This window comes from Oncorhynchus keta, chromosome 31 (genome assembly GCF_023373465.1).
Source record: "Oncorhynchus keta strain PuntledgeMale-10-30-2019 chromosome 31, Oket_V2, whole genome shotgun sequence".
Classification (NCBI taxonomy): Eukaryota; Metazoa; Chordata; class Actinopteri; order Salmoniformes; family Salmonidae; genus Oncorhynchus; species Oncorhynchus keta.
Genome location: NC_068451.1, coordinates 2,325,394 through 2,351,990, shown reverse-complemented (window position 1 = coordinate 2,351,990; position 26,597 = coordinate 2,325,394). Strand labels below are relative to the sequence as shown.

Genomic DNA, 26,597 nt, shown 5'->3' with positions numbered 1-26,597 from the left:
TCGCTCCATATTAATATGCACTTTGACAGCTGACTCGGGACTTACCCAAGATTCACTTTGCATAGTTTAAAAAAAAATATGACGTGAATCTGGTGTCTTAGCTCTTCATTGTTCACATTAACTTCATTGTCATGTTATTGGGATCCACTCAACTCCTCAACCCTTTTGATGCATGTCATTGCAAAACATGGGTTTGTTATGTCTGGAAAATAAGAATGAAAAGCTTTGTGCAAGGGAGTGACTTCATTTTGTTTTATTCGGTGTTGCAAATCTAAACTCTACAGATGCAGGACACTCTTAGAAAAAAGGATTCCATAAGGGTACTTTGGCTGTCCCCATAGGAGAACCCTTTTTGGGTTCCACGTAGAACACTCTGTGATAAGGGTTCTACATGGAACCCAAAAGGCTTCTACCTGGATCCAAAAGGGTTCTACCTGGAAGCAAAAAGGGTTCTTCAAAGGGTTCCCCAATGGGGACAGCCAAATAACCGTTATTGATTCTAGACAGCTATTTTTTTCTAAGAGTGTATGTTTTCACAATGGAATTGCCTGGAAATGCCTGCTCTCTGCCACCCAAACAACAGCGCTTATTTAGCTGTCACTTTGACACAGCTCAATAACAGCCCCTGTGCTTCACCATGCATATCATCTGGTGATGCTATGATGGCTTTAACTCGTTCTTATTGTATCATTTTGCAGGTCACCAACCAAGGTGAGTCAGCTACCCCTTATTTTACTCTGTCTCTGCACCTCAACAAATCCTTTTGACAACTGACGACAATTTGACAATAATTGGAAGCGTGTTCATTCTGTCTCTGTAACTGTGGTGCGTCGCCATGGTAACTGACTAATGAGGCTAACCCTCCATCTGACAGGAGTGTGAAGCAAATGGCTCCCCGGCCGCAGCCGCCACGCCTACAAAAGCTCAAGCGGCCCCTGCAGCTGCTGCTACTCCAGTTGCTCCTGCCCGCCCTGGACCACCTGCCAGACCCACGGCGGCACCCACCTTCAAGGGCTCCAACAAGTAGGTGCCCATCTGCTGTGGGCTCTTAGATTGGCCACTTCAGGTGCCACTCTAGCTTTAACAATGTGCTATGTTGTACAATCTACAGTCTCCAATCTCCAGTTTGCATTAAACCGTTTTGTCTTCTGTTTTTCCTTCTTCCTGTCTCTCCTTCGCCTCTCCTTTCATCTTCATTTTGTCTCTTGTCTCTTCCTCGCTCTCTCTCTCTGTTACTCTCTTTCTATCTCCCCCTCTCTTTCTCTCACTCTATCTGCAGTGCTCTGCTAGACTTGGATCCATTGTCAGCCTCCCCATCAGCAGGTGGAGCAGCAGCCTCTATCTCGTCATGGGGAGGTAAGTCCTTTAATACATTTAATATCTGGTTTGCGTCCTTTATGGCACACAATATATATATATATATATATATGTATGTGTGTGTGTGTGTGTGTGTGTGTGTGTGTGTGTGTGTGTGTGTGTGTGTGTGTGTGTGTGTGTGTGTGTGTGTGTGTGTGTGTGTGTGTGTGTGTGTGTGTGTGTGTGTGTATGTGTGTGTGTATGTGTACATGTACTTGAGCGTTTCTCATTGCAGGCCCACTTCCCTCCCTGTTTAAGTTAGTTTTCTTCCGTTTGGTGCCTAATGAATTTCACCCTGCTCTCTTTCATGCTTTCTACCTACATCCTCCTCTCCACCCTTACTCAAGGGAAGGACTAATATTAGCAGATATTCAAACCTGGCCCCTCTGCAGATTGAAATCGCTTTAAGGGCCTATTACTCAAATAACACTTTTTCCTTGGAGTGTTTAAAAAAAAAAAAGATGGCAGTTGGAAAATCAGAAGTACAGTGTTCATGTGGTATGGTAGTCAGATATTGACCCTGTTTGGCATTTCTGTTTATATTCTCTGTATGTAATCCCTCACTCACGTCTCCTCTTTGCTCTCTCTCTCTCTCTCTCTCTCTCTCTCTCTTTCTCTCTCACTCTCGCTCGCTCCCTCGCTCTCTCTCTCATTGTCTTGTACAGATCTGCTTGGTGGCGGTGAGTACTGAGGAACATACTGTTCTTTACATTCTTTACACAGCTCCCATCCACCGCAGAGCATGAGAACTGCTAGGATTTACACCTGAAGTTATGATTAACATCTATCTGGAGGCTTTAGCCACATTCCAGGCTGACTCACATTGCCGACGCCTACTAGATCTCACAACATCTGGATAGGTGTTTAACATATCAACTAACCACATCATCAGCTACCCATATCATACGATTTAGCAATCTGATACCGACCTCGCAGTCAATGACGTTTCACACAACCATAAGTTGATGCAATGATGTACTGCAATGTAGTCGGCCTGGAACGTGACCATTGTACCTGTGGCTCACTGGGCTTTCAGTGTATGACTCCAGCTGTAGACCTAGGATCTGAGAGGATCAGCATATATAGGTAGCAGCCTTCTTCGTATTCTTGCTCTGTGATCTCTAACAATGCCTCTCAAGGTGTAACACACTCCTCTCCAAACACTTCTCTATTACTACTGTTCTCTTTGACATATCTTACACTTATCGTCTTTTTCCTCAACACAATCTCTCTACTTACAATCTCTCTCCCTGTTATATTCCCTCCTGTTCCTCTATCCTGTCGTGATTGTGGATGGGCTTGGGTGGGGATGGATGGGGGGTTATAGGTTTAGATACCCCCCCTGATCCCACTAGCACCTCTGAGCCAGCCGCTGTTGCTGCTGCTGATGCTGCAGCCGGTCCAGCTTCCACGCCCACGGTGGCCCATACGGATGGCCCCGCCGCGCCCTCTGTGGCCCCCGTGGTGGTGCTGCCCGTGCCCGCCACTACCGCCTCAGACATGGATCTGTTCGGAGGTCAGTGGGGGTCAGCCTCATGGGAGGAATCATCATGGCAGACTACACAGCAGCTGTCTGCTTGTTTGGAGCAATCTCTGACATGCTCACATGTAGTTACACCACCTGGTTTTCACACTCTCACATTTACGAGTTTCAGTATACACTCTACAGACACCTTAACAAAAATACTCTGTTCATGAAATTCTGTATTTGTGAAAAATTCTAGTTATTGACATCTAATAAGGACACTAATTTCCAAATGTTCCATCTCGCTAAATAATGATTAGCTTGACAGATTATTCATTATTTGGGCACTACATCAGTCAATCAATTATTTATCTAAGACAGCAAGCAGGTGAGGAAGTTTTTGCTCTGCACTGTATGGAGAACAGTAGAAATTGTAGCCCATACTCGGCATATCTCCTCTTTTCGCTCACATATCTAATAGTAGATATACAGAATTAAATCCCCTATAACAAATGTATAGCAAAGTGTGGCCCTCTTTTCAATGGAAAACAGCCTCTGTCAAAGAGAGATGTTGCTTTGCCCATCGCTGAGCATGGCATTTCCTGTCACACAGCACAAGCTTATGATAGCATCATGTTATCTCTTCACTTTCCCAGCGTGTACAAACATTGTGCACACTGAATGCAGCTTTATGCAGCCGGGAAAGTACAGGCCCCATTCATATGATACTAATAAGATCAGCAATTTCAGCAATACATCTTGTATTCTCTGTTTTCTTCTAATGCTGATCGCTCACCTTTCTGTTTCTCTCATTCTCTCTATTCTCCTGCTCTTTATTTACCTCCTCATCTCTGTTTCTCCTGCCTCCCCCTGTTTTTCTCTGGGTGTTGCATTGTGGTTTGTGTCCACTGTCCCCTCCACTCATGTCCGGTACCCCAGATGCGTTTGCACCCTCCCCAGGTGACGGCCCGCCCAGCAGGGCGCCTGCTGCTGATGCATGTGCCGGATCTGGTGGGTGATAACACTGATCAGTGTGTGTGTGTGTGTGTGTGTGTGTGTGTGTGTGTGTGTGTGTGTGTGTGTGTGTGTGTGTGTGTGTGTGTGTGTGTGTGTGTGTGTGTGTGTGCACTCTTCCAACACACGTGTGTGTGTTTGTGCAAGAGTGTGTGTGCGTGAGATCCTGAAGCTTGGGTAACTCCAAGCTGCTTCCGCTACCATGTGGGACAGTAGTAAATCATCTGAAACATTGCATTGGGGCCTACCGTCCTGACCCTAACCCCACTATTGGGGGCTCAAGCCTCGGCCCCCATCTCTACCCCTCCGCCACTCAGCCCTGCTTCAGAACAGTCCCCCTGCTTCCCTCAGCTCGTAATATTCACCTGGTGATGAATACTCGAGTAAAATACAGTTGTATAATTTTCGCCCAAATCCTAAAATTGTTTATATTTCATATAAATGATGCCACTTACTGATCATACTAACTGACCATCTTTATTTACCCTGTTTTGTTTCTCTCTTTGGCCTGAATGTGTAAGTATTAATCGACCGCTGTGACTGTAGGTGTCCAAAAGTACAGTGTGTGTAATTCACACGGCTCCATTACCGTGTGTGTTGGGAGCTTTGGGCTTATGGCAACGAATAGTAGGACAGTTTTATGTTGAGGCACATTTTTCTACATTATCTTTATTCTGCGCCTTTATCATGTATTTGGATTCTATGTACACAGAGCTTATCAGTGTGGAAGCAGATTCATGCCAAAATTGTATTAATTGTGTTTGTTTTGGTGTGATTCTGCTTCCATGTGTATGTACTAGTTCTAATATAACCATGAGACATTGTCCTCTGTGGCCTGTCTATGTAACAACAGTATTTACCAAAACCAGCTGTAGCCCATTCCCTTTAATGAGTCTGAGTGTGAGACAGTGAGTATTCTAACCTGGGGCTGTAGTATAAAGTTAATGGTGTCTCTTCTTTACTTCCCACTAACCCTCATTATGGAAGCTCCTCTAGACTCACAATAATATGTATTTTACTATGTTTGTTGTTTTAACAAACTCTCAACTCCCCCTACTCTCTTCCCATCCTCCCTTTTCTGGTCATATCCCTTAACCCCCCCTAACCCCCATCCTCCTTCCTCCCCCCTCCTGAAGACCCCTTCGCTCCGTCGGAGGGGAGTGCGAACTTGGCTCCAGAGATGGACCTCTTTGCTATGAAGTTCGATAACACGCTGGCTGCCCCAGAAGCAGCCAGCCCCACCTCCAGCGCAGTGCCGATCATTGTCGCCCCCATCGAGCCCCCTGCTGCCGCCCCCGTTCCCTCCACTACCACCACCACTGAGTCTGCAGCCGCCCCCGCCCCTGCCGTCCCCACTCTCGACCTCTTTGGTGGTAAAGTGCACATTCTACTTTGCACGCTGCATCGCTCTGCACTATGACAATGATGACGATGGTGATGATAATGACGACGACACAGTAACTTTCCCTACATTTTTGGAATTATGGCTATGTTTTTTTTTTGTCTGTCATTATCCGTTTGATTCGTTTGATTTAAGTCACAGGCATTGAGTGAATCACACATTTTGACCACCCCTGCAAATGAGAAAAGAAATGGGTATGATGATGGGTACATTATAAGGATCTATCAAATGACGGTTATTATCTGCATCATTCCTGTGCAGACTATGAGTAAATACACAGATCTCAAAACCGGATGCCTTCTAATGGTATACTACAACTATTGAAACTAACTGCAACACTTTACGATGTAAGATGTCATGAGCATGTATGGCTATGAGCCCCTCATAATGTCTTCATTTCATAATGATCAGTCAGTTTGAGTCAGTTGAAATAGGAGACAAAACATAGCTTGACATAGGGCTTATTATTACACATTATAAAGCCTCGGACATGCTTATAACAGGTTTTGAAGCATTATACTTGCAGGCTGTTACAGAACAAACCTTTTTCAGTTGTCAGTAAATCTTTGTTGTATTGGCTTCCAGAGGCATTGATTATTAAGTAACCTGTCGGCACCAGATATTGGCCTGTCAACTGGTTGCGTTCATAGGGGTGGCTCAACATGTTGTGATTTATTATTATAGTCAGTCAAAGCTAGAGGGGAGTGAGCAGAGTTGTGATGAGGAGGGAGAAAATGATTTGAAAAGGAGTGAAACGCGTATTACCTGAACGCGTTAAATAGAAAAACACACTTTCATTTTCCGCTGCAAACGTGTTTGATAATGTGTGCCTTACTGAACTCGACCTAGTTGTTATGGTCACTCTAACTGCAGTGTGCCTGCATGACAACCTTTGCTTTCTTCACCTCCAACTTCTGACCAAGGTTGTAGATATCAACACCCTTCATTTGAGCCCATCTTCATTTTTATCTTTCACCTGATTTTAGCTCATATTTTCCTTTGTTTACAATAAATAGTTTGCAATTATTCAGTAAACACTTTGTAACAACTTTCATGAATAAGCACTTATAAAGTGTTACGCTACTTTAATGTCCTTTAAAAAATGTGTTGTTGTTGTTGTTGCTTTTCTCCCTTTCCCTCTTAACTCATGCTGCATAGATTGTAAACTGAATGTAACTGTGTGTCCTTGTTTATAGATTCTATGTTTGATTCTATTCCTGAGAAAAGCCCTACCGCAGAAAAAGCTGATGCTGCTGTTACTCCTAGCGTAGACCTATTTGGGGCAGGTACAGCATGTGGATTGCTTTCTTTTTCATCTCTTCTGTCCTTCCTCCTCATCCATCTGTTTTACCACACGTCTTGGTTTGTCCCCATAGTGGTATGCGACTTGTGCATGCACCCAATCCAGGGTTGGGTCAATTTGAATTTGTACTCAGTCAATTCAGGAAGTGATTTGAATTTAACATTCAAAATTGGTCAATTGTTTAAGACAAGTAGCTTCTTCTTTTCTGTTTATTGAGAAGTAATAAAATGTATTTTCAATTAAATCATCATTTCATTTTACTTCCTGTATTGACTGACTTCGAACTGATCCCAACCCTGGACCCACAGGCTTAATAACAGTAACTCCTACCACTGCTTTCACTCTCTATGTTATGCTAATGCTCCTCTGTGCTCTTCTACTTCACTCTTCCTACTTCCTCTACCTTCTTCCTCGGGTGTTTCCCTGGAAGATCTCCCTACTATCTCTCGCGGGCCCTCTCCTTTGCCTCCCGAGGCCAATGCTGATGAAGACCTCTTGTCTGGTGTGACTGGTGAGTTACACTATCTGCTCACTCTTAGCTGACCTCAATTCATGATCATCTATGGGTCTACTTCCTGTATCTCCAACTCTGCCTGCATGACTACAGCATACAGTGGTACAAGTCATTTTCTGACGTACAAGCACTTCCCTGTCAGCCTGTCAATCAATGTATCTCTTCAGGAAGTGACCGGAACTTTGTCTTTTTTTGTGATCAAATGAAACAGAATAAATAAAATTGCCAAGAACATTTACATGTACCAGGAATCTGACGTGGTGAAATGGTGCTGCCACAATAAACAGAATATACAGACAGAATATATAGACAAAGAATTTACACAAATCCACATACCATTATGCACAGTGTAAACAGCAAAAACCAAACAATTATGCGTAGTAAGGATGCAAAAACATATTTACTGTAGATGATACAGTTGAAGTTGGAAGTTTTACATACATTTTATCCAAAAACATTTAATCTCAGCTTTTCACTATTCCTGACATTTAATCCTAGTAAAAATTGCCTGTCTTAGTTCCGTTAGGATCACCACTTTATTTAAAAAATGTGAAATGTCAGAATAATAGTAGAGAGAATGATTTATTTCAGCTTTTATTTCTTTCATCACATTCCCAGTGGGTCAGAAGTTTACATACACTCAATTCGAATTTGGTAGCATTGCCTTTAAATTGTTTAACTCGGGTCAAAAGTTTCAGGTAGCCTTCCACAAGCTTCCCACAATAAGTTGGGTGAATTTTGGCCCATTCCTCCAGACAGAGCTGGTGTAACTGAGTCAGGTTTGTAGGCCTTCTTGCTCGCACAAGCTTTTTCAGTTCTGCCCACACATTTTCTATAAGACGGGGTCAGGTCTTTGTGATGGCCACTCCAATACCTTGATTTTGTTGTCCTTAAGCCATTTTGCCACAACTTTGGAAGTTTGCTTGTGGTCATTGTCCATTTGGAAGACCCATTTGTGACCAAGCTTTAACTTCCTGACTGATGTCTTGAGATGTTCCTTCAATATATCCAGATAATTTTCCTACCTCATGATGCCATCTATTTTGTGAAGTAGCAAAGCACCCCTACAACATGATGCTGCCACCCCTGTGCTTCACAGTTAGGATGGTGTTCTTCAGCTTGCAATCCTCCCCCTTTTTCCTCCAAACATAATGATGGTCATTATGGCCAAACAGTTCTATTTTTGTTTCATCAGACCAGAGGACATTTCTTCAAAAAGTACAATCTTTGTCCCCATGTGCAGTTGCAAACCGTAGTCTGGCTTTTTTATGGCGGTTTTGGAGCTGTGGCTTCTTCTTTGCTGAGCGGCCTTTCAGGTTATGTCGATATAGGACTCGTTTTGCTGTGGATATCGACACTTTTGTACCTGTTTCCTCCAGCATCTTCACAAGGTCCTTTGCTGTCGTTCTGGGATTGATTTGCACTTTTCACACCAAAGTACGTTCATCTCTAGTAGACAGAACGCATCTCCTTCCTGAGCGGTATGACGGCTGCGTGGTCCCATGGTGTTTATACTTGCCTACTATTGTTTGTACAGATGAATGTGGTACCTTAAAAGGTGTTTGGAAATTGCTCCCAAGGATGAACCAGACTTGTGGACGTCTACAATTATTTTTCTGAGGTCTTGGCTGATTTCTTTTGATTTTCCCATAATGTCAAACAAAGAGGCACTGAGTTTGAAGGTAGGCCTTGAAATACATCCACAGGTCCACCTCCAATTGATTCAAATGATGTCAATTAGGCTATCAGAAGCTTCTAAAGCCAGGACATCATTTTTTGGAATTTTCCAATCTGTTTAAAGGCACAGTCAACTTTGTGTATGTAAACTTCTGACCCACTGGAATTGTGATACAGTGAATTATATGTGAAATAATCTGTCTGTAAACAATTGTTGGAAAAATTACTTGTGTCATGCACAAAGTAGATGTCCTAACTGACTTGCCAAAACTATAGTTTGTTAACAAGACATTTGTGGAGCGCTTGAAAAACAAGTGTTAATGACTCCAACCTAAGTGTATGTAAACTTCCAACTTCAACTGTATATATAGTACCACTCAAAAGTATGGACACACCTACTCATTCAAGTTTTATTTTTATTTTTACTATTTTCAACATTGTAGAATAATAGTGAAGACATTAAACTATGAAATAACACATATGGAATCATGTAGTAACCAAAAAAGTGTAATATATATATATTATATTTAAGATTCTTCAAAGTAGCCAGCCTTTTGTCTTGATGACAGCTTTGCACACTCTTGGCAAAGCATGCCATTCCATGAGCACAGCATTTATTTTTTTAACTCAAATCAATGAGCCCATTCAGTCCTCGGTGACAACAAAATCTATAATCATATTATTTAAATAATAGCTCAAATAAGCAAAGAGAAACAACAGTCCATCATGATTCCATATGTGTTATTTCCTAGTTTTGATGTCTTCACTATTATTCTACAATGTAGAAAATAGTTTTTAATAAAAAAAAAAAACTTGAATGAGTAGGTGTGTCCATACTTTTGACTGCTACTCTATATAATGCAGATTTTTCAAATTGTGGTGCAATTACTCTCCTCTCTCATTCTGTAGATGCATTCTCTGCTATGGCTCCAGCACCAGCAGTGGCTCCAACTCCAGCTCAAGCCCCGACTCCAGCTCCTGCCCCTGCAACGGTCTCTCCTCCCAAACCTGAGCCCTCTGCACCTGCACTTGTCATTGATCTGCTGGGTGCGTACTGTACCACGAAATCCACCACTTCCTGTACACCTTCATGGGTTAATTTGACTCATGCTGAGGAACATCTGACCATTTCCATACTCTGTTAATCTATTCGTCTTGTGTACTTTGTTTACAGTGATTTATTTATTGCCATTTCTCCATTGTTAAATATCAAATCAAATGTATTTATATAGCCCTTCGTACATCAGCTGATATCTCAAAGTGCTGTACCGAAACCCAGCCTAAAACCCCAAACAGCAAACAATGCAGGTGTAAAAGCACGGTGGCTAGGAAAAACTCCCTAGAAAGGCCAAAACCTAGGAAGAAACCTAGAGAGGAACCGGGCTATGTGGGGTGGCCAGTCCTCTTCTGGCTGTGCCTGGTAGAGATTATAACAGAACATGACCAAGATGTTCAAATGTTCATCAATTACCAGCATGGTCGAATAATAATAAGGCAGAACAGTTGAAACTGGAGCAGCAGCACAGTCAGGTGGACTGGGGACAGCAAGGAGCCATCATGTCAGGTAGTCCTGGGGCACGGTCCTAGGGCTCAGGTCCTCCGAGTGAGAGAAAGAAAGAGAGAATTAGAGAGAGCATATGTGGGGTGGCCAGTCCTCTTCTGGCTGTGCCGGGTGGAGATTATAACAGAACGTGTCCAAGATGTTCAAATGTTCATAAATGACCAGCATGGTTGAATAATAGTAAGGCAGAACAGTTGAAACTGGAGCAGCAGCATGGCCAGGTGGACTGGGGACAGCAAGGAGTCATCATGTCAGGTAGTCCTGGGGCATGGTCCTAGGGCTCAGGTCCTCCGAGAGAGAGAAAGAAAGAGAGAAGGAGAGAATTAGAGAACGCACACTTAGATTCACACAGGACACCGAATAGGACAGGAGAAGTACTCCAGATATAACAAACTGACCCTAGCCCCCGACACATAAACTACTGCAGCATAAATACTGGAGGCTGAGACAGGAGGGGTCAGGAGACACTGTGGCCCCATCCGAGGACACCCCGGACAGGGCCAAACAGGAAGGATATAACCCCACCCACTTTGCCAAAGCACAGCCCCCACACCACTAGAGGGATATCTTCAACCACCAACTTACCATCCTGAGACAAGGCTGAGTATAGCCCACAAAGATCTCCGCCACGGTACAACCCAAGGGGGGCGCCAACCCAGACAGGCCAACCACAACAGTGAATCAACCCACCCAGGTGACGCACCCCCCCCAGGGACGGCACGAGAGAGCCCCAGCAAGCCAGTGACTCAGCCCCCGTAACAGGTTTAGAGGCAGAGAATCCCAGTGGAAAGAGGGGAACCGGCCAGGCAGAGACAGCAAGGGCGGTTCGTTGCTCCAGAGCCTTTCCGTTCACCTTCCCACTCCTGGGCCAGACTACACTCAATCATATGACCCACTGAAGAGATGAGTCTTCAGTAAAGACTTAAAGGTTGAGACCGAGTTTGCGTCTCTGACATGGGTAGGCAGACCGTTCCATAAAAATGGAGCTCTATAGGAGAAAGCCCTGCCTCCAGCTGTTTGCTTAGAAATTCTAGGGACAATTAGGAGGCCTGCGTCTTGTGACCGTAGCGTACGTGTAGGTATGTACGGCAGGACCAAATCAGAGAGGTAGGTAGGAGCAAGCCCATGTAATGCTTTGTAGGTTATTAATATCCTATTAGCTATTAGGTGTGAAGGATATTTGTATGTGGAGAGCTGTTCATGTGTAAGTATCTTCGTAGCCAGGGTAATAGATCCCTAATAAGTCTTGATCTAGGAGAGAGGTAGTGTCATATGTTTGGTGTAGCAGTATATCCCAGAAGTTTTCTTCTGCAACTGCTTTTGGATTATGTAGCTAACGTAGCATTGCTTGTTAGTTATCTGTGAATGCGTTAGTAGCAGCCATCGTGTAGAGACGTCACCCGCCCTGAAACCTACAAATACTGTCACCTGCACTAAGAAACACCTTTGGATTTTCTGGGTCAGTGGTATTATGGTTTCTTGAGTTGCGATGTTTTTATGTGCAGAGTGTTTTGAGTTCATACACAGGTTGGGACGGAAATTCTACCCTCTTGCAATTGCATGGTATTTAGAAGCTTGCGCACATGCTTGCACGTGCGTGTGTTTACTGCAGGGTTGGGGAGTAACGGATTAAATGTAAGGGATTACAAAAAATGGTAACTGTAATCCGTTACGTTACCAGCTAAAATATTGTAATCAGATTACCAATACTTTTGAAAAACTAAAAGATTACTTCGAGGATGACTTTTAAATTCAGAAAGGATGTTTGCGGGAAAAAAAATCTTTGACACTTCTCTGTTTGCTCAATGACAGTCAAATCAGCATTGAAAAAAAGGCTCAAATTTAAATTTATTCCACCTGAGTCTGACCACAAGTCAGAGAAGCCTATGATGACATAGAAAATGTGTTCGATGGATCGCGGGAAAAGAGCAGGAATAGGCTTTTGTAGGCTACCGTCCAAGCTAAATATTCCAATGGTGCGACAGCTGTCGGCATCCGAAAGATTATCCAATTTGAATCAACGCTTGGAGGTAAGGATGACAGTAGTGGTGTAGTCTACGGGGATACGGATATAATTTATTATTGATATCTACATAACGTTGTGAATCACACTGCTGCTCTCTCATTTAGCTATTTGCGCGTTACGGATTGTGGTTGTTGCGGATGGCTGTTCCGAAATCTAAATGTGTATTTGAACCCAATAACAGTTGAATTCAAGAAGTTTAAGCTGCCTATCAATCATTGTGTTTGAAACCAGTGGACAGCCAGTGAAAAATGCGATCTTCAACTAGCTGCATAGTGCATATTCCAGCCTATTGAATAAAAGTGGGACTTTTATAGCTCAATCTAATTCGTGCTGATAAAAAAAAAATCCATAGGCCTAATGGACACATGCTCAAACTCACACACTTTTGAATAGACTTAAAGGGGTGAACGGTAGTTTCTACATCTATTTTTGGACTTATAAATTATAAACAGTACCAGTCAAGAGTTTGGACACACCTACTCATTCAATGGTTTTTCTTTATTTGTACTATTTTCTACACTGTATAATAATAATGAAGACATCAAACCTATGAAATAACACATAAGGAATCATGTAATAACCAAAAAGATGGAGCCACCCTTTGCCTTGATGACAGCTTTGTACATTCTTGGCAAAGCATGCCATTCCATGAGCGCAGCATTTATTTTTTAACTGGAATCAATGAACCCAATCAGTCCTCCATGACAACAAAATCATAAAGAAAAGAATAGGGCTGGCTAATAAGTCCTTAGTTTTGGGGCTATGCTTAGGTAAAACAATTAATCTATACTTCCATATTTCCAAGTGCTATTCTTGAAGATCAAGGGGTATAGCATTTATTGGAATGACTGGAATTCTGATAGACTTTGGTTTTTAATGTAAAGATATAATTTAATTGTATTATTATATGTAGTAGAACACAATGGGTAAGAAGAAGCCCACATAACCAAACCATAAAGTAAAACATCCATATATTGTAACAGCTATGTAATGCCTCTTAAGGGGAAAGTAATCTAAAAGTAATGGAATGTAATCAGATTACATTACTGAGTTTGGGTAATCCAAAAGTTGCATTACTCAGTACAATTTTGGACAGGTAACTAGAAACAGATTACATTTCGAAAGTAACCTACCCAACCCTGGTTTACTGTACAGTGAGACTTGTCTCACTGCCTGTTTGTATCCTCCCCCCTTACTGGCTCATGGCTAACTAACTGTTCTTTACCCTCATGCTGCGTTCCCGATGGCTGGCTGGCTGTCACTCTATAGACACATTCAGTTGTCCTGCTCTGATGGACGCTATGCCCGCTGCCCCCGGGGGACCAGGAGAGGAGGATCTGTTGGGTGGTACGCACACACACACACACACACACACACACACACACACACACACACACACACACACACACACACACACACACACACACACACACACACACACACACACACACACACACACACACACACACACACACTTTAGCTTTAACCCAGTTGCAACACACCATAATCAATGTCCCGGTGAGCAGCTAATTAGTCAAATAAAGTGAGCTGGATTAGGGTTGTAGTAAAAGCTTGCAAGGACTGTGGTTCTCCAGGAGAAGGGTTGTAGTAAAAGCTTGCAAGGACTGTGGTTCTCCAGGAGAAGGGTTGTAGTAAAAGCTTGCAAGGACTGTGGTTCTCCAGGAGAAGGGTTGTAGTAAAAGCTTGCAAGGACTGTGGTTCTCCAGGAGAAGGGTTGTAGTAAAAGCTTGCAGAGACTGTGGTTCTCCAGGAGAAGGGTTGTAAGTAAAAGCTTGCAGGACTGTGGTTCTCCAGGAGAAGGGTTGTAGTAAAAGCTTGCAGGACTGTGGTTCTCCAGGAGAAGGGTTGTAGTAAAAGCTTGCAGGACTGTGGTTCTCCAGGAGAAGGGTTGTAGTAAAAGCTTGCAAGGACTGTGGTTCTCCAGGAGAAGGGTTGTAGTAAAAGCTTGCAGGACTGTGGTTCTCCAGGAGAAGGGTTGTAGTAAAAGCTTGCAAAGACTGTGGTTCTCCAGTAGAAGGGTTGTAAGTAAAAGCTTGCAGGACTGTGGTTCTCCAGGAGAAGGGTTGTAGTAAAAGCTTGCAGGACTGTGGTTCTCCAGGAGAAGGGTTGTAGTAAAAGCTTGCAGGACTGTGGTTCTCCAGGAGAAGGGTTGTAGTAAAAGCTTGCAGGACTGTGGTTCTCCAGGAGAAGGGTTGTAGTAAAAGCTTGCAGGACTGTGGTTCTCCAGGAGAAGGGTTGGGAGCCCCTGCTCTAAGACATCTGCCGTTTGTGATTCATACTGCATGTACAGTATGTTAATATTGAATACCATGACACAATGTAACTTAAATCAATGGAAATGAAAATTATTATCACCGTATATAATACTCATTCAAATGGTTCCCCACTTCCAGGACTGATGTCTCCTAGCCTGGCTCCCACGGCAGCCCCTGCTCCTTTGGCCCCCGCTTTGGCCCCGGCCCTCGCCCCTACCCTGGCTCCTGTCTCAGCCCAGAATGACTTGCTGGAGTGTGGCTTCGACACCCTCGGCTCCCTACCCCCACTAATGCCCGCCACACCAGCAGCTGCAGACACAGTGCCTGCCGCAGCAGCACCCTCTGGTGGCTTTGATGCATCAGGTAGGGGACACAGTCTGCGCCATGAATATATCCTGAGGGAAGTGTGTGTGTGTGTTCTGCATGCATGACTGACGCTGCCACGCTCCACCGCCGCTGTCCTTATTATGTAACGCTGAGGGCTCAACGGTCACCACTGCTGACGGTTTAATTCCTTAAACAGTGCCTCTCTCTCACGCTCTCACTCTCACTCTCTCTTGTCTCACATGTGCACATGCCAATGCTTACTTACTACTGTGCTCCCCATCCTATTTCAACTCCTTCTTTCTCTATATGTTGGTCTCCCTCTACCTCCCTCCGTCCTCGCATTCTCTATGTTCTCTCTCCCTGTCACATACTGCCTTTCCACATTTCTCTCCTCACATCCTTTCTTTGTCCACCCATTCAATCCCCTCCTCTTGCCCACTCTGCCCCTGTCTCTTTCTGCCCCCCCTCTCTCTGTCACTGTTGGGTCATTGCTTGCTGCTACTGCGTAATTGGTGAGTTCACAAGACTTTCTCCCGCTAGTACTTTGCAGTATGTGCTGTTTTGAGACGTTCCCCATTAAAAAAAAAAAAAATCCCTTTTTGCATGTTTCAATATGTTTGTCTCACATATGAGACAATGTAATGTATGTATTACTCCCATTTGTAACATTTGCCAGATTCTACCCTCAATTCAACATAGTGCTCTTTGAAGCTGCGCTGCTGGCACTGTGGTGGTTTTAAACCACATTGAAACACAGTTATAGACTTGAATGTTCAGATTCTGTGGTAGTGAAGGCCTTACAGTGGGGTGGGTATATATTGATCTCTCGTGGACAGACTACGTAGACATAAAAGGTACCAAATTCCGCAAGATTTTTGTTCTGCGTTAACCGAGATTAGGTGTATATTGTTTCTGCCCTGCTCGGTACATGAATTGCACACCAGAGTACTGCACTGAATGGCTATTGTTGTGGTGATGAATTGTATGGTGCTGATTTCACATCTGCCCCTTTCATCCATGCTGCATGTCACTAACATCTTACTCCCCTTATTTCTACCCTTTCCCTCTAAGTGTTTGGCGGATTAGGGGACATACTGATGCCAGCCATAACACCCCAGTCCACTGGGGGTAGTGTGGGCAGCACTGGCAGTGGTGGGGTCAGTACCAAGTTTACACCCGCGGTCGGGGTTGGCATGACAGGCGCCACAGCTATTAAACGGCCATCCATCGGGGGCGACTTGGACTCCTCCCTGGCAAACCTGGTTGGAGGCATGTATTGATCACACCTGGACAGTCTTGATGGTTCTGATTACTGTTTTTTTTTGTCAGTTTAATAATGAGTTCTGAAATGATGTTTTCTTCTCTTGCAGATCTGGGGATTCAGAAAAAGTACGTATGGAGTTTCTTTGTGTTCGTGCTTGCGCGTGTGTGTGCGTGTGCGTGTTCTCCTTTTCTTTGTGTGCTTCCTAAATAACAATCAAAGTCATGCGGTATCTGGTGTGTATTCCCAAACCTTCCAGTTAGCTGATGACAACTTTGGTGTCATGTGTGTCTCATATAGGGACCACCAGTGGAATGAGAAGAAGCTGACAGGAGGATCTAACTGGACCCCCCAGGTAGCCCCTCCCAGCTGGGGCGCTCCTGGACCTATGATGGTAAAAGCCTCCAGAAGCCTCCCAATATTAGCAAAGAACCGTTATTGGGACATTTATTATTGAAATCAAATCAACGTTTATTGGTCATGTGCACAGGATACAGGTTGTAAGTTGTACAGTGAAATGCTTACTTGCAAAGCTCTCCTCAACAGTACAATACACATTTATACAAAAAAAAGTTGTAAAAATAGTAATGTTTGGAAATATACACAATAAGAATATACAGTGTAGACTATGAAATGTGCTAGAGTGAGTAGTGATATGGGTGAGCAGCTTAGATAAATAGTAGCGGCAATGGTACATGGGTTTGTGTGTGTGTGTGCGTGCGTATGAGGTGTGTGTGTGTGTGCGTGCGTATGAGGTGTATGTGTGCGTGCGTACGTACGTGCGAGGTGTGTGTGTAAGGGTGGGTGAGTGAGTGAAAGTCTCTTAGGTGCAGCTGTGAAGAGAGTCAGTCTCCAGTGATGGACTGGGCAGTCTTCACCACACTCTGTAGAGCCTGGAGAGTGTAGCATTTCTGTTGGAAAAGGATTGGAAATTGGAAAAGGATTGTTCAGGAATGGAAATGATGTTCTATGTCATAGAGCTGTGAACTGTTTATGTCTTGACTTCCTGTTTCTAGGGTGGCCCCGCCCCTGGAGCCCCTGGTGCCCCTGGAGCCATCCCTCCGCCCATGGGAGCACATCCTGGCTTTAGCATGGTGAGATACTGGACTGGATGCCCAGAAACCAACATGGACAGCTAAACGTATAAATGAGCTCAGTGTTCTTATTCAAGACAGGACGTCGTTATTGGTCAATTCCATTAACCCCTTCCATCTCTGTCCAGGCCTCAGCAGCTGGATCTGGAGTTCCCATGATGCCTCCCATGATGATGGGACAGCCAATGATGGGTCAACCCATGAGACCACCCCTGCCAGGAGCTGCAGCACCAGGGGCACTGGTAACACACATGCATGCACACACACACACACAGTAGAGTGCACATAAGTATACAGAATCACCTGTTACTCCTTCAGTAATAAACGTATTTAAGGGGGAAATATACTCATATATTCTTCATTAGTCCACTTTTGATACAGTCCCATAAAATGATGCATGTCAACATTCATGTTTTCATGTGTTCTCCTGAAGACCAAAATCAAAGTGTAAAACATCATCATAAGACTTTTCCACAAAGTAAACACAGGCTTGCTATTGGGAAAGCTATGAGGCTTATATGAGCAAAATAAATATATTTTAAAGGCAATGTTTTTGAAGTGGTACTCAATTCGTTTTTTCTGTTTTCCAGCTGTCTTCAGGACCTGCTGCCACCCAGAGCAAAAAACCCAAGGACCCACTGGCAGACCTTAACCTCAAGGACTTAATGTAATCCCCCAGCCCAGGTGTGTGTTCAGCACTTTCCGCTGTCATCTTGGTGTAATGCTTGTCTTGCCTGGTCTCAGATCTATGTGTGTGGTTTTGACAACTTATGACCCTTGTCATGCCAATGACTATAGGAGTTGGTTATACAGCACAAAGAGATCTGGGACCAGGCTAATGCTAGCCATGTGTCAGTGGTCAAACTTAGGGTATGTTTTTCTCCTTATCGTCTTCCAGCTCTTGTTTTTCTGGAGCTGGGCCCTCTGGCCGCCTGTCTTATTTCGGCGTTCTCTACAACCTGGGACACCAGAGACCCTCCTCAGCTACTCACCTATAGGAGATCCCCCCCCTTCCTCGACCCCACCCCATCCCAGCCCCCTGTGTAATGTTGTAGCACAAACTGTGAAAGTGACACCTTAGTGAGGAAAAAAAAACAAGTGTGTGCTTAACTAGATGTAACCTTTTGTCTAAACAAAACCACACAAAACATATTTACAAAAAAAATGTCTATCAAAGCAAGGCAGAAACCCGAGCGGAAGCTGAAGGCGTATGTGCTGTTTGTATTTAGATCCTTTTTCCCAGTAGTGTCGGCGCGTTGAGTTGAATGATGGATGCGTGTTTGTTCGATGCCCTCAACTCCACCTTCGGCCCTGCACTGGCCTTCTGATCACTCAAGAGGGGAGGGGGTTCCACCCTGCCTCACCCTGATTGGATAAGAGGGGTAAGCAATTGCAGCCCTGTCATTTTTGGATGAAACGTGCAATGTGTCGTTTGCAGAAGTTCTTCTTCGTTGTTGTATATACATTACACTGGCAAATCTTTAAGGATTCTGTCTCTACTCTGTATGTCTGTGGAAGAGCATATTGATGTGAATCTGATATCAAATTGTAAGAAGTCATGTGACCATTATCTTATTTCCCGTCATCTTCTGAACGTGTTTAGAAACAAATATGATATGAATATATGATTAATATGAATAAGCAACATGTACGGGCTCCTGAATCCTAAATGACCATCCAATGATTTTTAAAAAAATGATGTTCAGTATATTTATTTGTTTTTTTGCCAGCGCTTATTTTTCTATTTATTTATTTTCTAGATTTTGCGCATCGTGTCCAGCTTTATTTGTATTTTCTCTCTCTGTTGACATTGTTTGCGAATCTGCTATAAAACATTGTCGGATATTTTTTACCAACAGATCGTATCTTATCGCTTATTTACAGAGAAAATGTGTTTTCCTAATCCTATTCAAGATAAAGGTCAAAGAGTGCATATCAGGAGCCAGATGTTGCCAGTACCTCATATCTCAATACAGAGGAGAACAGTCTTTTGTTAAACCACTAAAACAAGTTGTGTACAGTTAGTCTACTTCCTGGTATCAGCGGCACTCTCCCTATGGACCTATCACTGTCCTCATCAGTGGTCTGTTGTTTGATTTTCAGAATTGCTCGTACTTTATTATTATCATTATTACTATAACTAGACCACGGTTAGGTACTGGATATGTAGTGTTATTTTTGTATTTGAGAAGAAACAAGCATCCTTGTCTCCCTATTCATCCACTCCAGAATTTGTTACATATTTCTGTTCCGTTTCCTCCCCCATTGTTAATGAATCAGTAATATTGTACATGGTAGCATGGGCGGAGAGGAGAGCCTGTGTATACCCAGTCAAAAGAGGACACTGTTGAACAGTGTGGCTTCCATGTATATCTAGGCAGCTGTTTAGAACCAGTGAAACCAGTCCTGTGCTGTACAGCCCCAGATATAACAGATCATTTGTTGTGTCATTGCAAGACTGTTTCGACAATTGTTGTGGGAACAAAATATGGATTGAAAAATGGGAAAACATGCTTTTTTTCATTATTGAGTTACATTTTTTTTTAAATATCTTATTATTATTATTTACTATGCCCCTCCCCAGTGCATGTAAGCCCTTTGAGATGCAATAAACTCAATGATGGAAAGAATCGCCCATTAATGATCGCCAATCTTTTTCTCATGTTGATAGATCAGATCATGGACGCATTGCATTTTTAATCCGGTGCACTAATTGTCATGACATTGTAATGACATCAATAGGCCAAACTTGGGTTGTGTTCATTAGGGCGCACAACTGAAAACATTTTAAAATGTAAATGACTGTTTCTTATTGGACAGGTCCAAGTAGTCCCTCCATGTTTCAGTCTGTTTTCTTCCATTTGGTGCCTAATGATCATGACCCTGGCTACATGCATAGATGTGTCATAGATACATACATACATACATACATACATACATACATACATACATACATACATACATACATACATACATACATACATACATACATACATACATACATACATACATACATACATCACTTCTCCTTCTACAAGTTGTAATCTTGGTTTAATTGTTGTTTTTTCAGTCATGGTGAAATGTTATTCATTTAATGTATTTTGTCATCAATGGCAAACTCGTATAAATTGTGGCACATAATAAACAAGATTCATCAACATGAACCCTTTAGAATGATGATTGTTTTCATCAAATAACGTTATGGCATTTGTTATGGCATCACCACTACCCTTCAAATGACATGAATCTTATGGGAAACTGAATATTGAAATAATGTTTTTAATCTGAAAGCTCTGTTACATCAAACCCACTTTGTAGCCTCATATTAAATACATAGTTACAGTACTAGGCTATCAAAAATATATTCCGATTGGTCTCCCCAAAGTGTACAATTTCATATTAATTAGATTAGCACCAAGTCTCTGAATAAGCACCATCATTTTTATGTGCATGGCAATGAAACCACATTTGAATGCACTGCTAGAGTAAAAAAAGAACGAACGGTAGGACTGAAAACAATCATGTTTTATCCAGGATCCCTCTGGAACCTTTCACTATTTAGTCATAGAAACATACTCTTATAAGAAAAGGTAGTTTTACAAAAAGGGACATTACAGAAAACTCAAAGAGCTAGATATACACTCTTTTAAACACCAGTATGTTGATTTAGAAAATATTTAGGAAAAAAGACAGTTATAACCTCTTTAATATACTCAAATGTTAATTTCTCCGAAAAAAATGTTGCTTTTTTCTGGGTCGTTCACCAAAGCCAATGCAAACTTTCTTGTTCCTTTTGCTAGAAAAGGGAACACATTTGAAAATGTTAACGTCTCCGCGTTCATTAACCTGCCTGGAAATAACAAGCATCGCTCCCCTGAAACAGCTGAATATACAACATTTTATCAAAATTGGTCAAACCTAAAAATCTGTCAAAATACTCCCATTAGCATAAACACAGACCTAGTAGGACCTGTCAATATATAATCATGATATTCATACATTTCTAGAAATTTTGCTTTTTAATAATTAAATAAATTAGACAAGGCAGAACAGCCAGAGTTCTCTTTGATCTGTTGACGAGTTCCTGTAATCAACAACAGTGAGTCTGTATGGCCGCTTGTGTGTGATGAATGCTGTGATGAGGCAATGGGTGCCAGTTGCCAGTGGGAAGCACAGGAGGTAATATAGAAGAAGACAGAGGAGAGGCAGTCGGGAAAGGTCCCTGGTTCGTTGGTGATGGAGGGAGGAGGGTGGAGGGGTGTTGTGGCATGTTGTGTGTCCCTCAGGCATCCCGGCACTCGCTGGAGTCCCCATGGACCCAGTAACAGATCTGGGCATACTTGAGGGGCGTAATCCTCACCGCCACATTGTAATCCTGCTGCGTCCCATTGCCGTTGACATCCACCCACTGATGGCCCGAGAACACCCCGATGATCTTCCTCTTCCATTTCTTCTTGCCGGGCTCTTTGAGGCGGATGTAGACCCCGGAGCCGCTGGAGCCGGGCTTGGCATCACAGTACTGATACAGCAGGTCTTTGGACTCGTCCGACACCGAGCAGAAGCGGTACACCAAGTTGCCGGGCCGGTCGTCGTCAAAGCCTGAGAAGTGGATTCTGCCGGCGGGCAGCTTCTTGACCGAAGGGATGACGCCCAGGTCCATGTGCTTGACCTTCTGGGCCTTCTTCAGCTCCAGCACGGCATAGTCGTAGTCAGCCGCCACACCGTCCGATGCCCCGCCTTTGAACCAGCCTTTAGGGACCTGGGTCTGCTTCACTCTGGTCCACCGGAAGGATGGCTTCTCGACCTCTACGCTGCGACGACTGCGGCTCTTTCTGTCTTTCCCTTTCCTTCCTTTCCTCTCATTCCCTCCATCTTTCTCTTCTTTCTCTTTTTCTTCCTTGTCTTCTTCTTTCCTCCTCTTGCCTTTACCCCGTCCTCTCTTCCCCTTCCCTCCTTTCCCACGCCGGGATTTCTCCTTGAGGACGCCCACACGTAGCTTCTGTGCTCCGCTCACGTAGTCCTGTCCGTCGTGGATGCAGTGGGCGGCCGTTAGGACATGTTTGGGGGATAACAGGACACCAGAGCAGCCCGTGGAGATCTTGACGGAGGTGGAGAAGGGGTACTTAGTGGAGAACTGCTTGTCAGCGATGCTGAAGCGGGAGTCTGTGCCGTAGACCTCCCGTCTGCGGCGTGACTTGGAGGAAGAGGAGGAGTTCCCAGCAGGCCAAGCGTTGACCTCGTTGAGGCCCTGCACAGACACAGAGGTCAGGGTGCGCGTTCCGTTCTCGTACACCGTCTCATAGGACATGAACTCCTCCAGGTCAGCCAGAGAGGGGTCGGGGAGGCGACGCTGGCACTCAATCCCACAGGTTCCATTCAGCTCTCCCTGAGGTTTGGCTGTGAAGCCGGGGCTGCTAAGGGCCACCGTCCTCCTGTTCCTCACCAGTGGCACCTTCCACTGCGGCCAGGTATACTCATCATCTCCTCCTGTGGCCTCATGGGCTTCCACAGCCACCACCACGGCCAGCAATGTCACTGAGAGCAGGAGACACAGGGGTACGGGGACCATTGCACAGATGGGCCTGGCTCTGGAGGGGAGAGGAGAGAAAGACACATTATAAGCGATGGTAGAGAATGCTGTGGTGCAAAGACAGTGTGCTGTCAATGCTTTGTCAACATGCATGAAGGGCTTTTTAAATGGCTTCATATGTCTCTATTGAATAAAATAGACGGGAAGAGACCAAAATTTGCTTGCTACTCTACTCTCTCAACATACAGACACAAGCAGTATAGGCAACCAAATCTGTGGGTTAGTAAAAACGTTCTACTAAAACACATTTTCATGTGGTTGTTACAGAAACCCCTGTTGGCAATTTACAGTTTGAGGCATCCATCTGTTGTTGGTCAAACTTTTCAGCTGGGATGGGATGGAATTTGATTTTGGAGGGTATAGTCTAACTCTGGATAGAAACATACTCAGACAAAGATAAATGAGTTCAAACTCCCCCCCTTCCCCAAAATACATCCAGCACCAGCGTGCCACATCCACAGGAGGGCAATGTAACCCAGAAAATGAAAGTCTCACAGTTGCCAAATTCAGAGCAGTGAGAAAAAAAGCTGTCAAAAAGGTGGGCTGTGTCTGTGGCTAACAAAAGACACCAGAGCACTCCTTGTTTACAAGCACAGTTTTTTTTTCACGGACACAACCATCTTTAAAATGCTCATATCAACAAAAAGAAGGGATAGCAGCATCTTAATATGGAAACGATTCAAATATAACCAACAGAATATCCAACAGTCTCTCAAGAAATCATAGCATTTCATTGAGTTAACATAGAAGCTGTGTGGTTGAGAGGAGATTTGAGAGCCTGAGGCTGAGTGGAGGCTGTGGCCAGAGAGGGAGAGAGGAGGAGAGGACCATCCCGGGGGCTCTGACTGTACTGAGATGGTGGCTTGGAGCTTAGCCACATGGTTAGCTTTTAGCTGTCAGTAATGGCCATATCTGGTTTCTCTCTGAGTCTATGCTGCTCTCTGCTTCATTCCACCCACAGTTTTGAAGACGTAGGCCAACATGACATCACACAAGATGAGAGTTAGACTGTGGCCCAAACTGGGCTGATAGCTGTGGAGGAAATTTTAATTCAGGGAATTTTATTCATTCAACAGACCATCACTTCACAACTGAGCAGAGAAATAGCCCTTTGTCAGCAGTTGTGTAGACGTAGCTCAACCGCAATTCTATACAGAGAATAGAACAGGGGAAGTCATTTGAGCTACAGTGCATTTCATAAAGGGGCCTAAGCAGTAGTGCTGTAGTGAAGTACTGCAGTAGTACAAATCCAACAACCATTTCAAACAATGTTGGGGTGGGATTGAGGTAAAGTGAGAAAAAAATGAACTGATTGGAGTACATTTTTATTTAATTTAACTAGGCAAGTCAGTTAAGAACAAATTCTTATTTTCAATGACGTCCGAGGAACAGTAAGTTAACTTTCTCGTTCAGGGGCAGATTTGTACCTTGTCAGCTCAGGGTTTTGAAATTGCAACCTTTCGGTTATCTAGTCCAACACTCTAACCACTAGGCTACTCTGCCGCCCCGCCCCACATTCATCCAGCATGTTCGAAGAGCCTTAATAGCCTTTGGCATACTGGCTAACATCTGACCTTCCAGCTGGAGGCCGAGCCTGTGAGGGAGGGGCGAGCGTTGGTGGCCAGGTGTCTTCCTTGCATTCCCATTCAATCAGATGCTAGGCAGTGTGAAAGTGAAAAGCCGCCAGGCGTTGCACGGTGGACGGATGAAGAAATAATCCCATCAAAGGATGTGCTGTTGCATCACCAACCATAGGTTTACAGGGGACCAGGCCAGTTTGGCATTATCCAACCGCACCTCTCACAGGGGAGTTATCCTTCTTCCACCTCATGTAGCAAACCATATGCCCTGCCTGTTTCAGACAAGTGGTATGACTACTGTAAGGGCAAAGGTCACACATGACCTATCCCAGAATAGCATGTATAATGCCATGTTATATAATCTTAATGCAGTTCTGTCAATGGTAGGTCTTGACACCTGAGTATTCTGATTTATTGGCCTCAGTTTTTGTCTACAAATCAAATCGGTCAACTGTGGATGGGATAGCCATGTACACAACGCCATACATCTTCAAACCAACCTTATGCCGAAATAAAACAAAGTAGAATATAAAACATGACATTAGAATGACTCAATGCATTAGAAATGGGATGTCAGGAATTTGAGCCAGGTTTCTGTCCAACAAGACACGTTTTCCCAGATCAAGAAATATAACAAATTCAACAGAAAAGTGAAATTACTGAGGATAGAGTGGAAACTGATACGTTGCCAGTATAATTTTCTGTTAAAGAAGGCCTGCATTTAACTGAGTGATTTTCCATTACAGTATAATCTCTAAAACTCCATCCCATACACCATTTTCCACTCCAGCCCGTGGTCGAAAGAATCCCGCGCACGGCCACCAAAAGATGGTGCTCGAATGCAATCTCTCTCGCGCGCTAATTTCATTTTTTTTGTTCATAATTCGGATTTTTATCGGAAAATATAATCTAAAATCAAAGTGGAAAAATGTCGATACAATAAAAATCACTGCAAGCAAGGGTGTCCTCTGGGGCCTAAAGTAGCACTAACTTCAGTAATTGTGATGCAAATATGTTTTTGCTAATAACTTTAGACTCACACAACCTATCTTGCAAAGGGAACATGAGATCAACTATTGGTTTTCAATAAAGCCATGAGTTGTCGAATAATATAAAAATCCATAATAACCTCACAAAATAGGTTTCTAATCTCAAGGTTAAATAAATGATGTGCGTTATAAATAATTGTTTTATGTTACTATATACACATATTTTATTTTTAAGAACTCTATGGGAAAAAAAATATATATATATATAAGATTGTAGCCTAAAAACGAAACAACAATAAAATAAAATTAGTTAATGAATTAACCTAACACATTTTCATGTAAAAAACAAACTGTCATGTATTCCATCCATATTGTTGTCTCAATGACTAATTAGATAGTAAAAAATACTTTAACGAATGACAAACAGACAAAAATCGTAATCCAAAACAATATTAGCCTTGTAATGAATAGAATCAAATGAAAATTCCCATCAATATATAATTTTGCAATATCACTATTACCAAAACCAGACCACCAGAAATCAATAAAATATATCAAAAACCGTATTATGAAAAGAATGAAGTGACAGCCCCATTGTCCAAGAGGCTTCATCCACAAAATAAACAAAAGGCTCTGGAACTCCATACCTGCTTTCATTCGATTGATTGATATGACAATTCCGCAAATCAGTTTTTTATTTCCAGAAAGAAACTGCTATAGCATCTAAGACGTCTTCTTATCAGTGGACGAAAGTTCCCTTCTCCTCATCGCATTTGCACCAAAGAGGCTGAGAGAAAGCCGCAGCAGCCAGAGCCCTCCGTGCGGGCTGCGCTTGATGCTGAGAGAGGGAGGAGGGAAGAAAGAATATTTTTTTCACTTGCGACAAATCTGTTTACATAGGCATACATGGGAGTGACCAGCCGGTACAGCTAAAAAGGCTGGAATGATTGAATGAGTGAGTATTTGTCAGTCTATGCAACGCGCTCATGAGATGCTGTTGCGCCCTATGAAATACATATTACATTTCAGTGTCATTTTGTACACTTTATTCAATGGAGCTTTCATTCGACCGGGGACTGGAATTAGTTCCAGGGAGCCCAGAATGTCCCTCGCAGACTGTTTTCATTGTCGCCCGTCTGAACTCACACATCTGCTGCACTTG

General features: G+C 43.4%; 2 protein-coding genes across 7 annotated transcripts; one reads left to right on the top strand and one right to left on the bottom strand.

The window, feature by feature from the left end:
• The first annotated feature begins 847 nt into the window (after nucleotides 1–847).
• On the top strand, nucleotides 848–19,911 carry LOC118364204 (clathrin coat assembly protein AP180-like). Of its 6 annotated transcripts, none has more exons than XM_052489311.1 (18): nucleotides 848–1,023; nucleotides 1,280–1,356; nucleotides 2,022–2,036; nucleotides 2,684–2,872; nucleotides 3,761–3,832; nucleotides 4,972–5,208; nucleotides 6,434–6,523; nucleotides 6,971–7,051; nucleotides 9,641–9,778; nucleotides 13,588–13,665; nucleotides 14,733–14,957; nucleotides 16,008–16,190; nucleotides 16,292–16,310; nucleotides 16,483–16,576; nucleotides 17,199–17,276; nucleotides 17,405–17,518; nucleotides 17,867–17,960; nucleotides 18,175–19,911. In XM_052489311.1, exons 4-17 carry the CDS (start codon nucleotides 2,857–2,859, stop codon nucleotides 17,945–17,947), a joined length of 1,506 nt encoding a protein of 501 aa, XP_052345271.1. In that variant the 5' UTR covers nucleotides 848–1,023; nucleotides 1,280–1,356; nucleotides 2,022–2,036; nucleotides 2,684–2,856; the 3' UTR covers nucleotides 17,948–17,960; nucleotides 18,175–19,911. The 6 variants fall into 6 exon arrangements, with proteins under 6 accessions (XP_052345271.1, XP_052345270.1, XP_052345272.1 ...); XM_052489310.1 differs by having other exon boundaries at nucleotides 15,993–16,190; XM_052489312.1 differs by lacking the exon at nucleotides 3,761–3,832 and having other exon boundaries at nucleotides 15,993–16,190.
• Nucleotides 19,912–20,539: 628 nt separating this feature from the next.
• Nucleotides 20,540–26,341, bottom strand: LOC118364203 (inactive serine protease 35-like). The gene is made up of 2 exons (XM_035745530.2): nucleotides 26,083–26,341; nucleotides 20,540–22,864 (listed from the first exon to the last, which is right to left on the bottom strand). Exon 2 carries the CDS (start codon nucleotides 22,843–22,845, stop codon nucleotides 21,559–21,561), a length of 1,287 nt encoding a protein of 428 aa, XP_035601423.1. The 5' UTR covers nucleotides 22,846–22,864; nucleotides 26,083–26,341; the 3' UTR covers nucleotides 20,540–21,558.
• Nucleotides 26,342–26,597: the final 256 nt, after the last annotated feature.

Excerpts from the sequence above, each read along its gene's own strand:
- LOC118364203 (XM_035745530.2), bottom strand. The coding sequence starts at position 22,845 with ATGGTCCCCGTACCCCTGTGTCTCCTGCTCTCAGTGACATTGCTGGCC.
- LOC118364204 (XM_052489310.1), top strand. Across the intron at positions 6,524-6,970 it reads CGTAGACCTATTTGGGGCAG|ATCTCCCTACTATCTCTCGC; the intron begins GTACAGCATGTG and ends TTTCCCTGGAAG. Across the intron at positions 13,666-14,732 it reads AGAGGAGGATCTGTTGGGTG|GACTGATGTCTCCTAGCCTG; the intron begins GTACGCACACAC and ends CCCCACTTCCAG.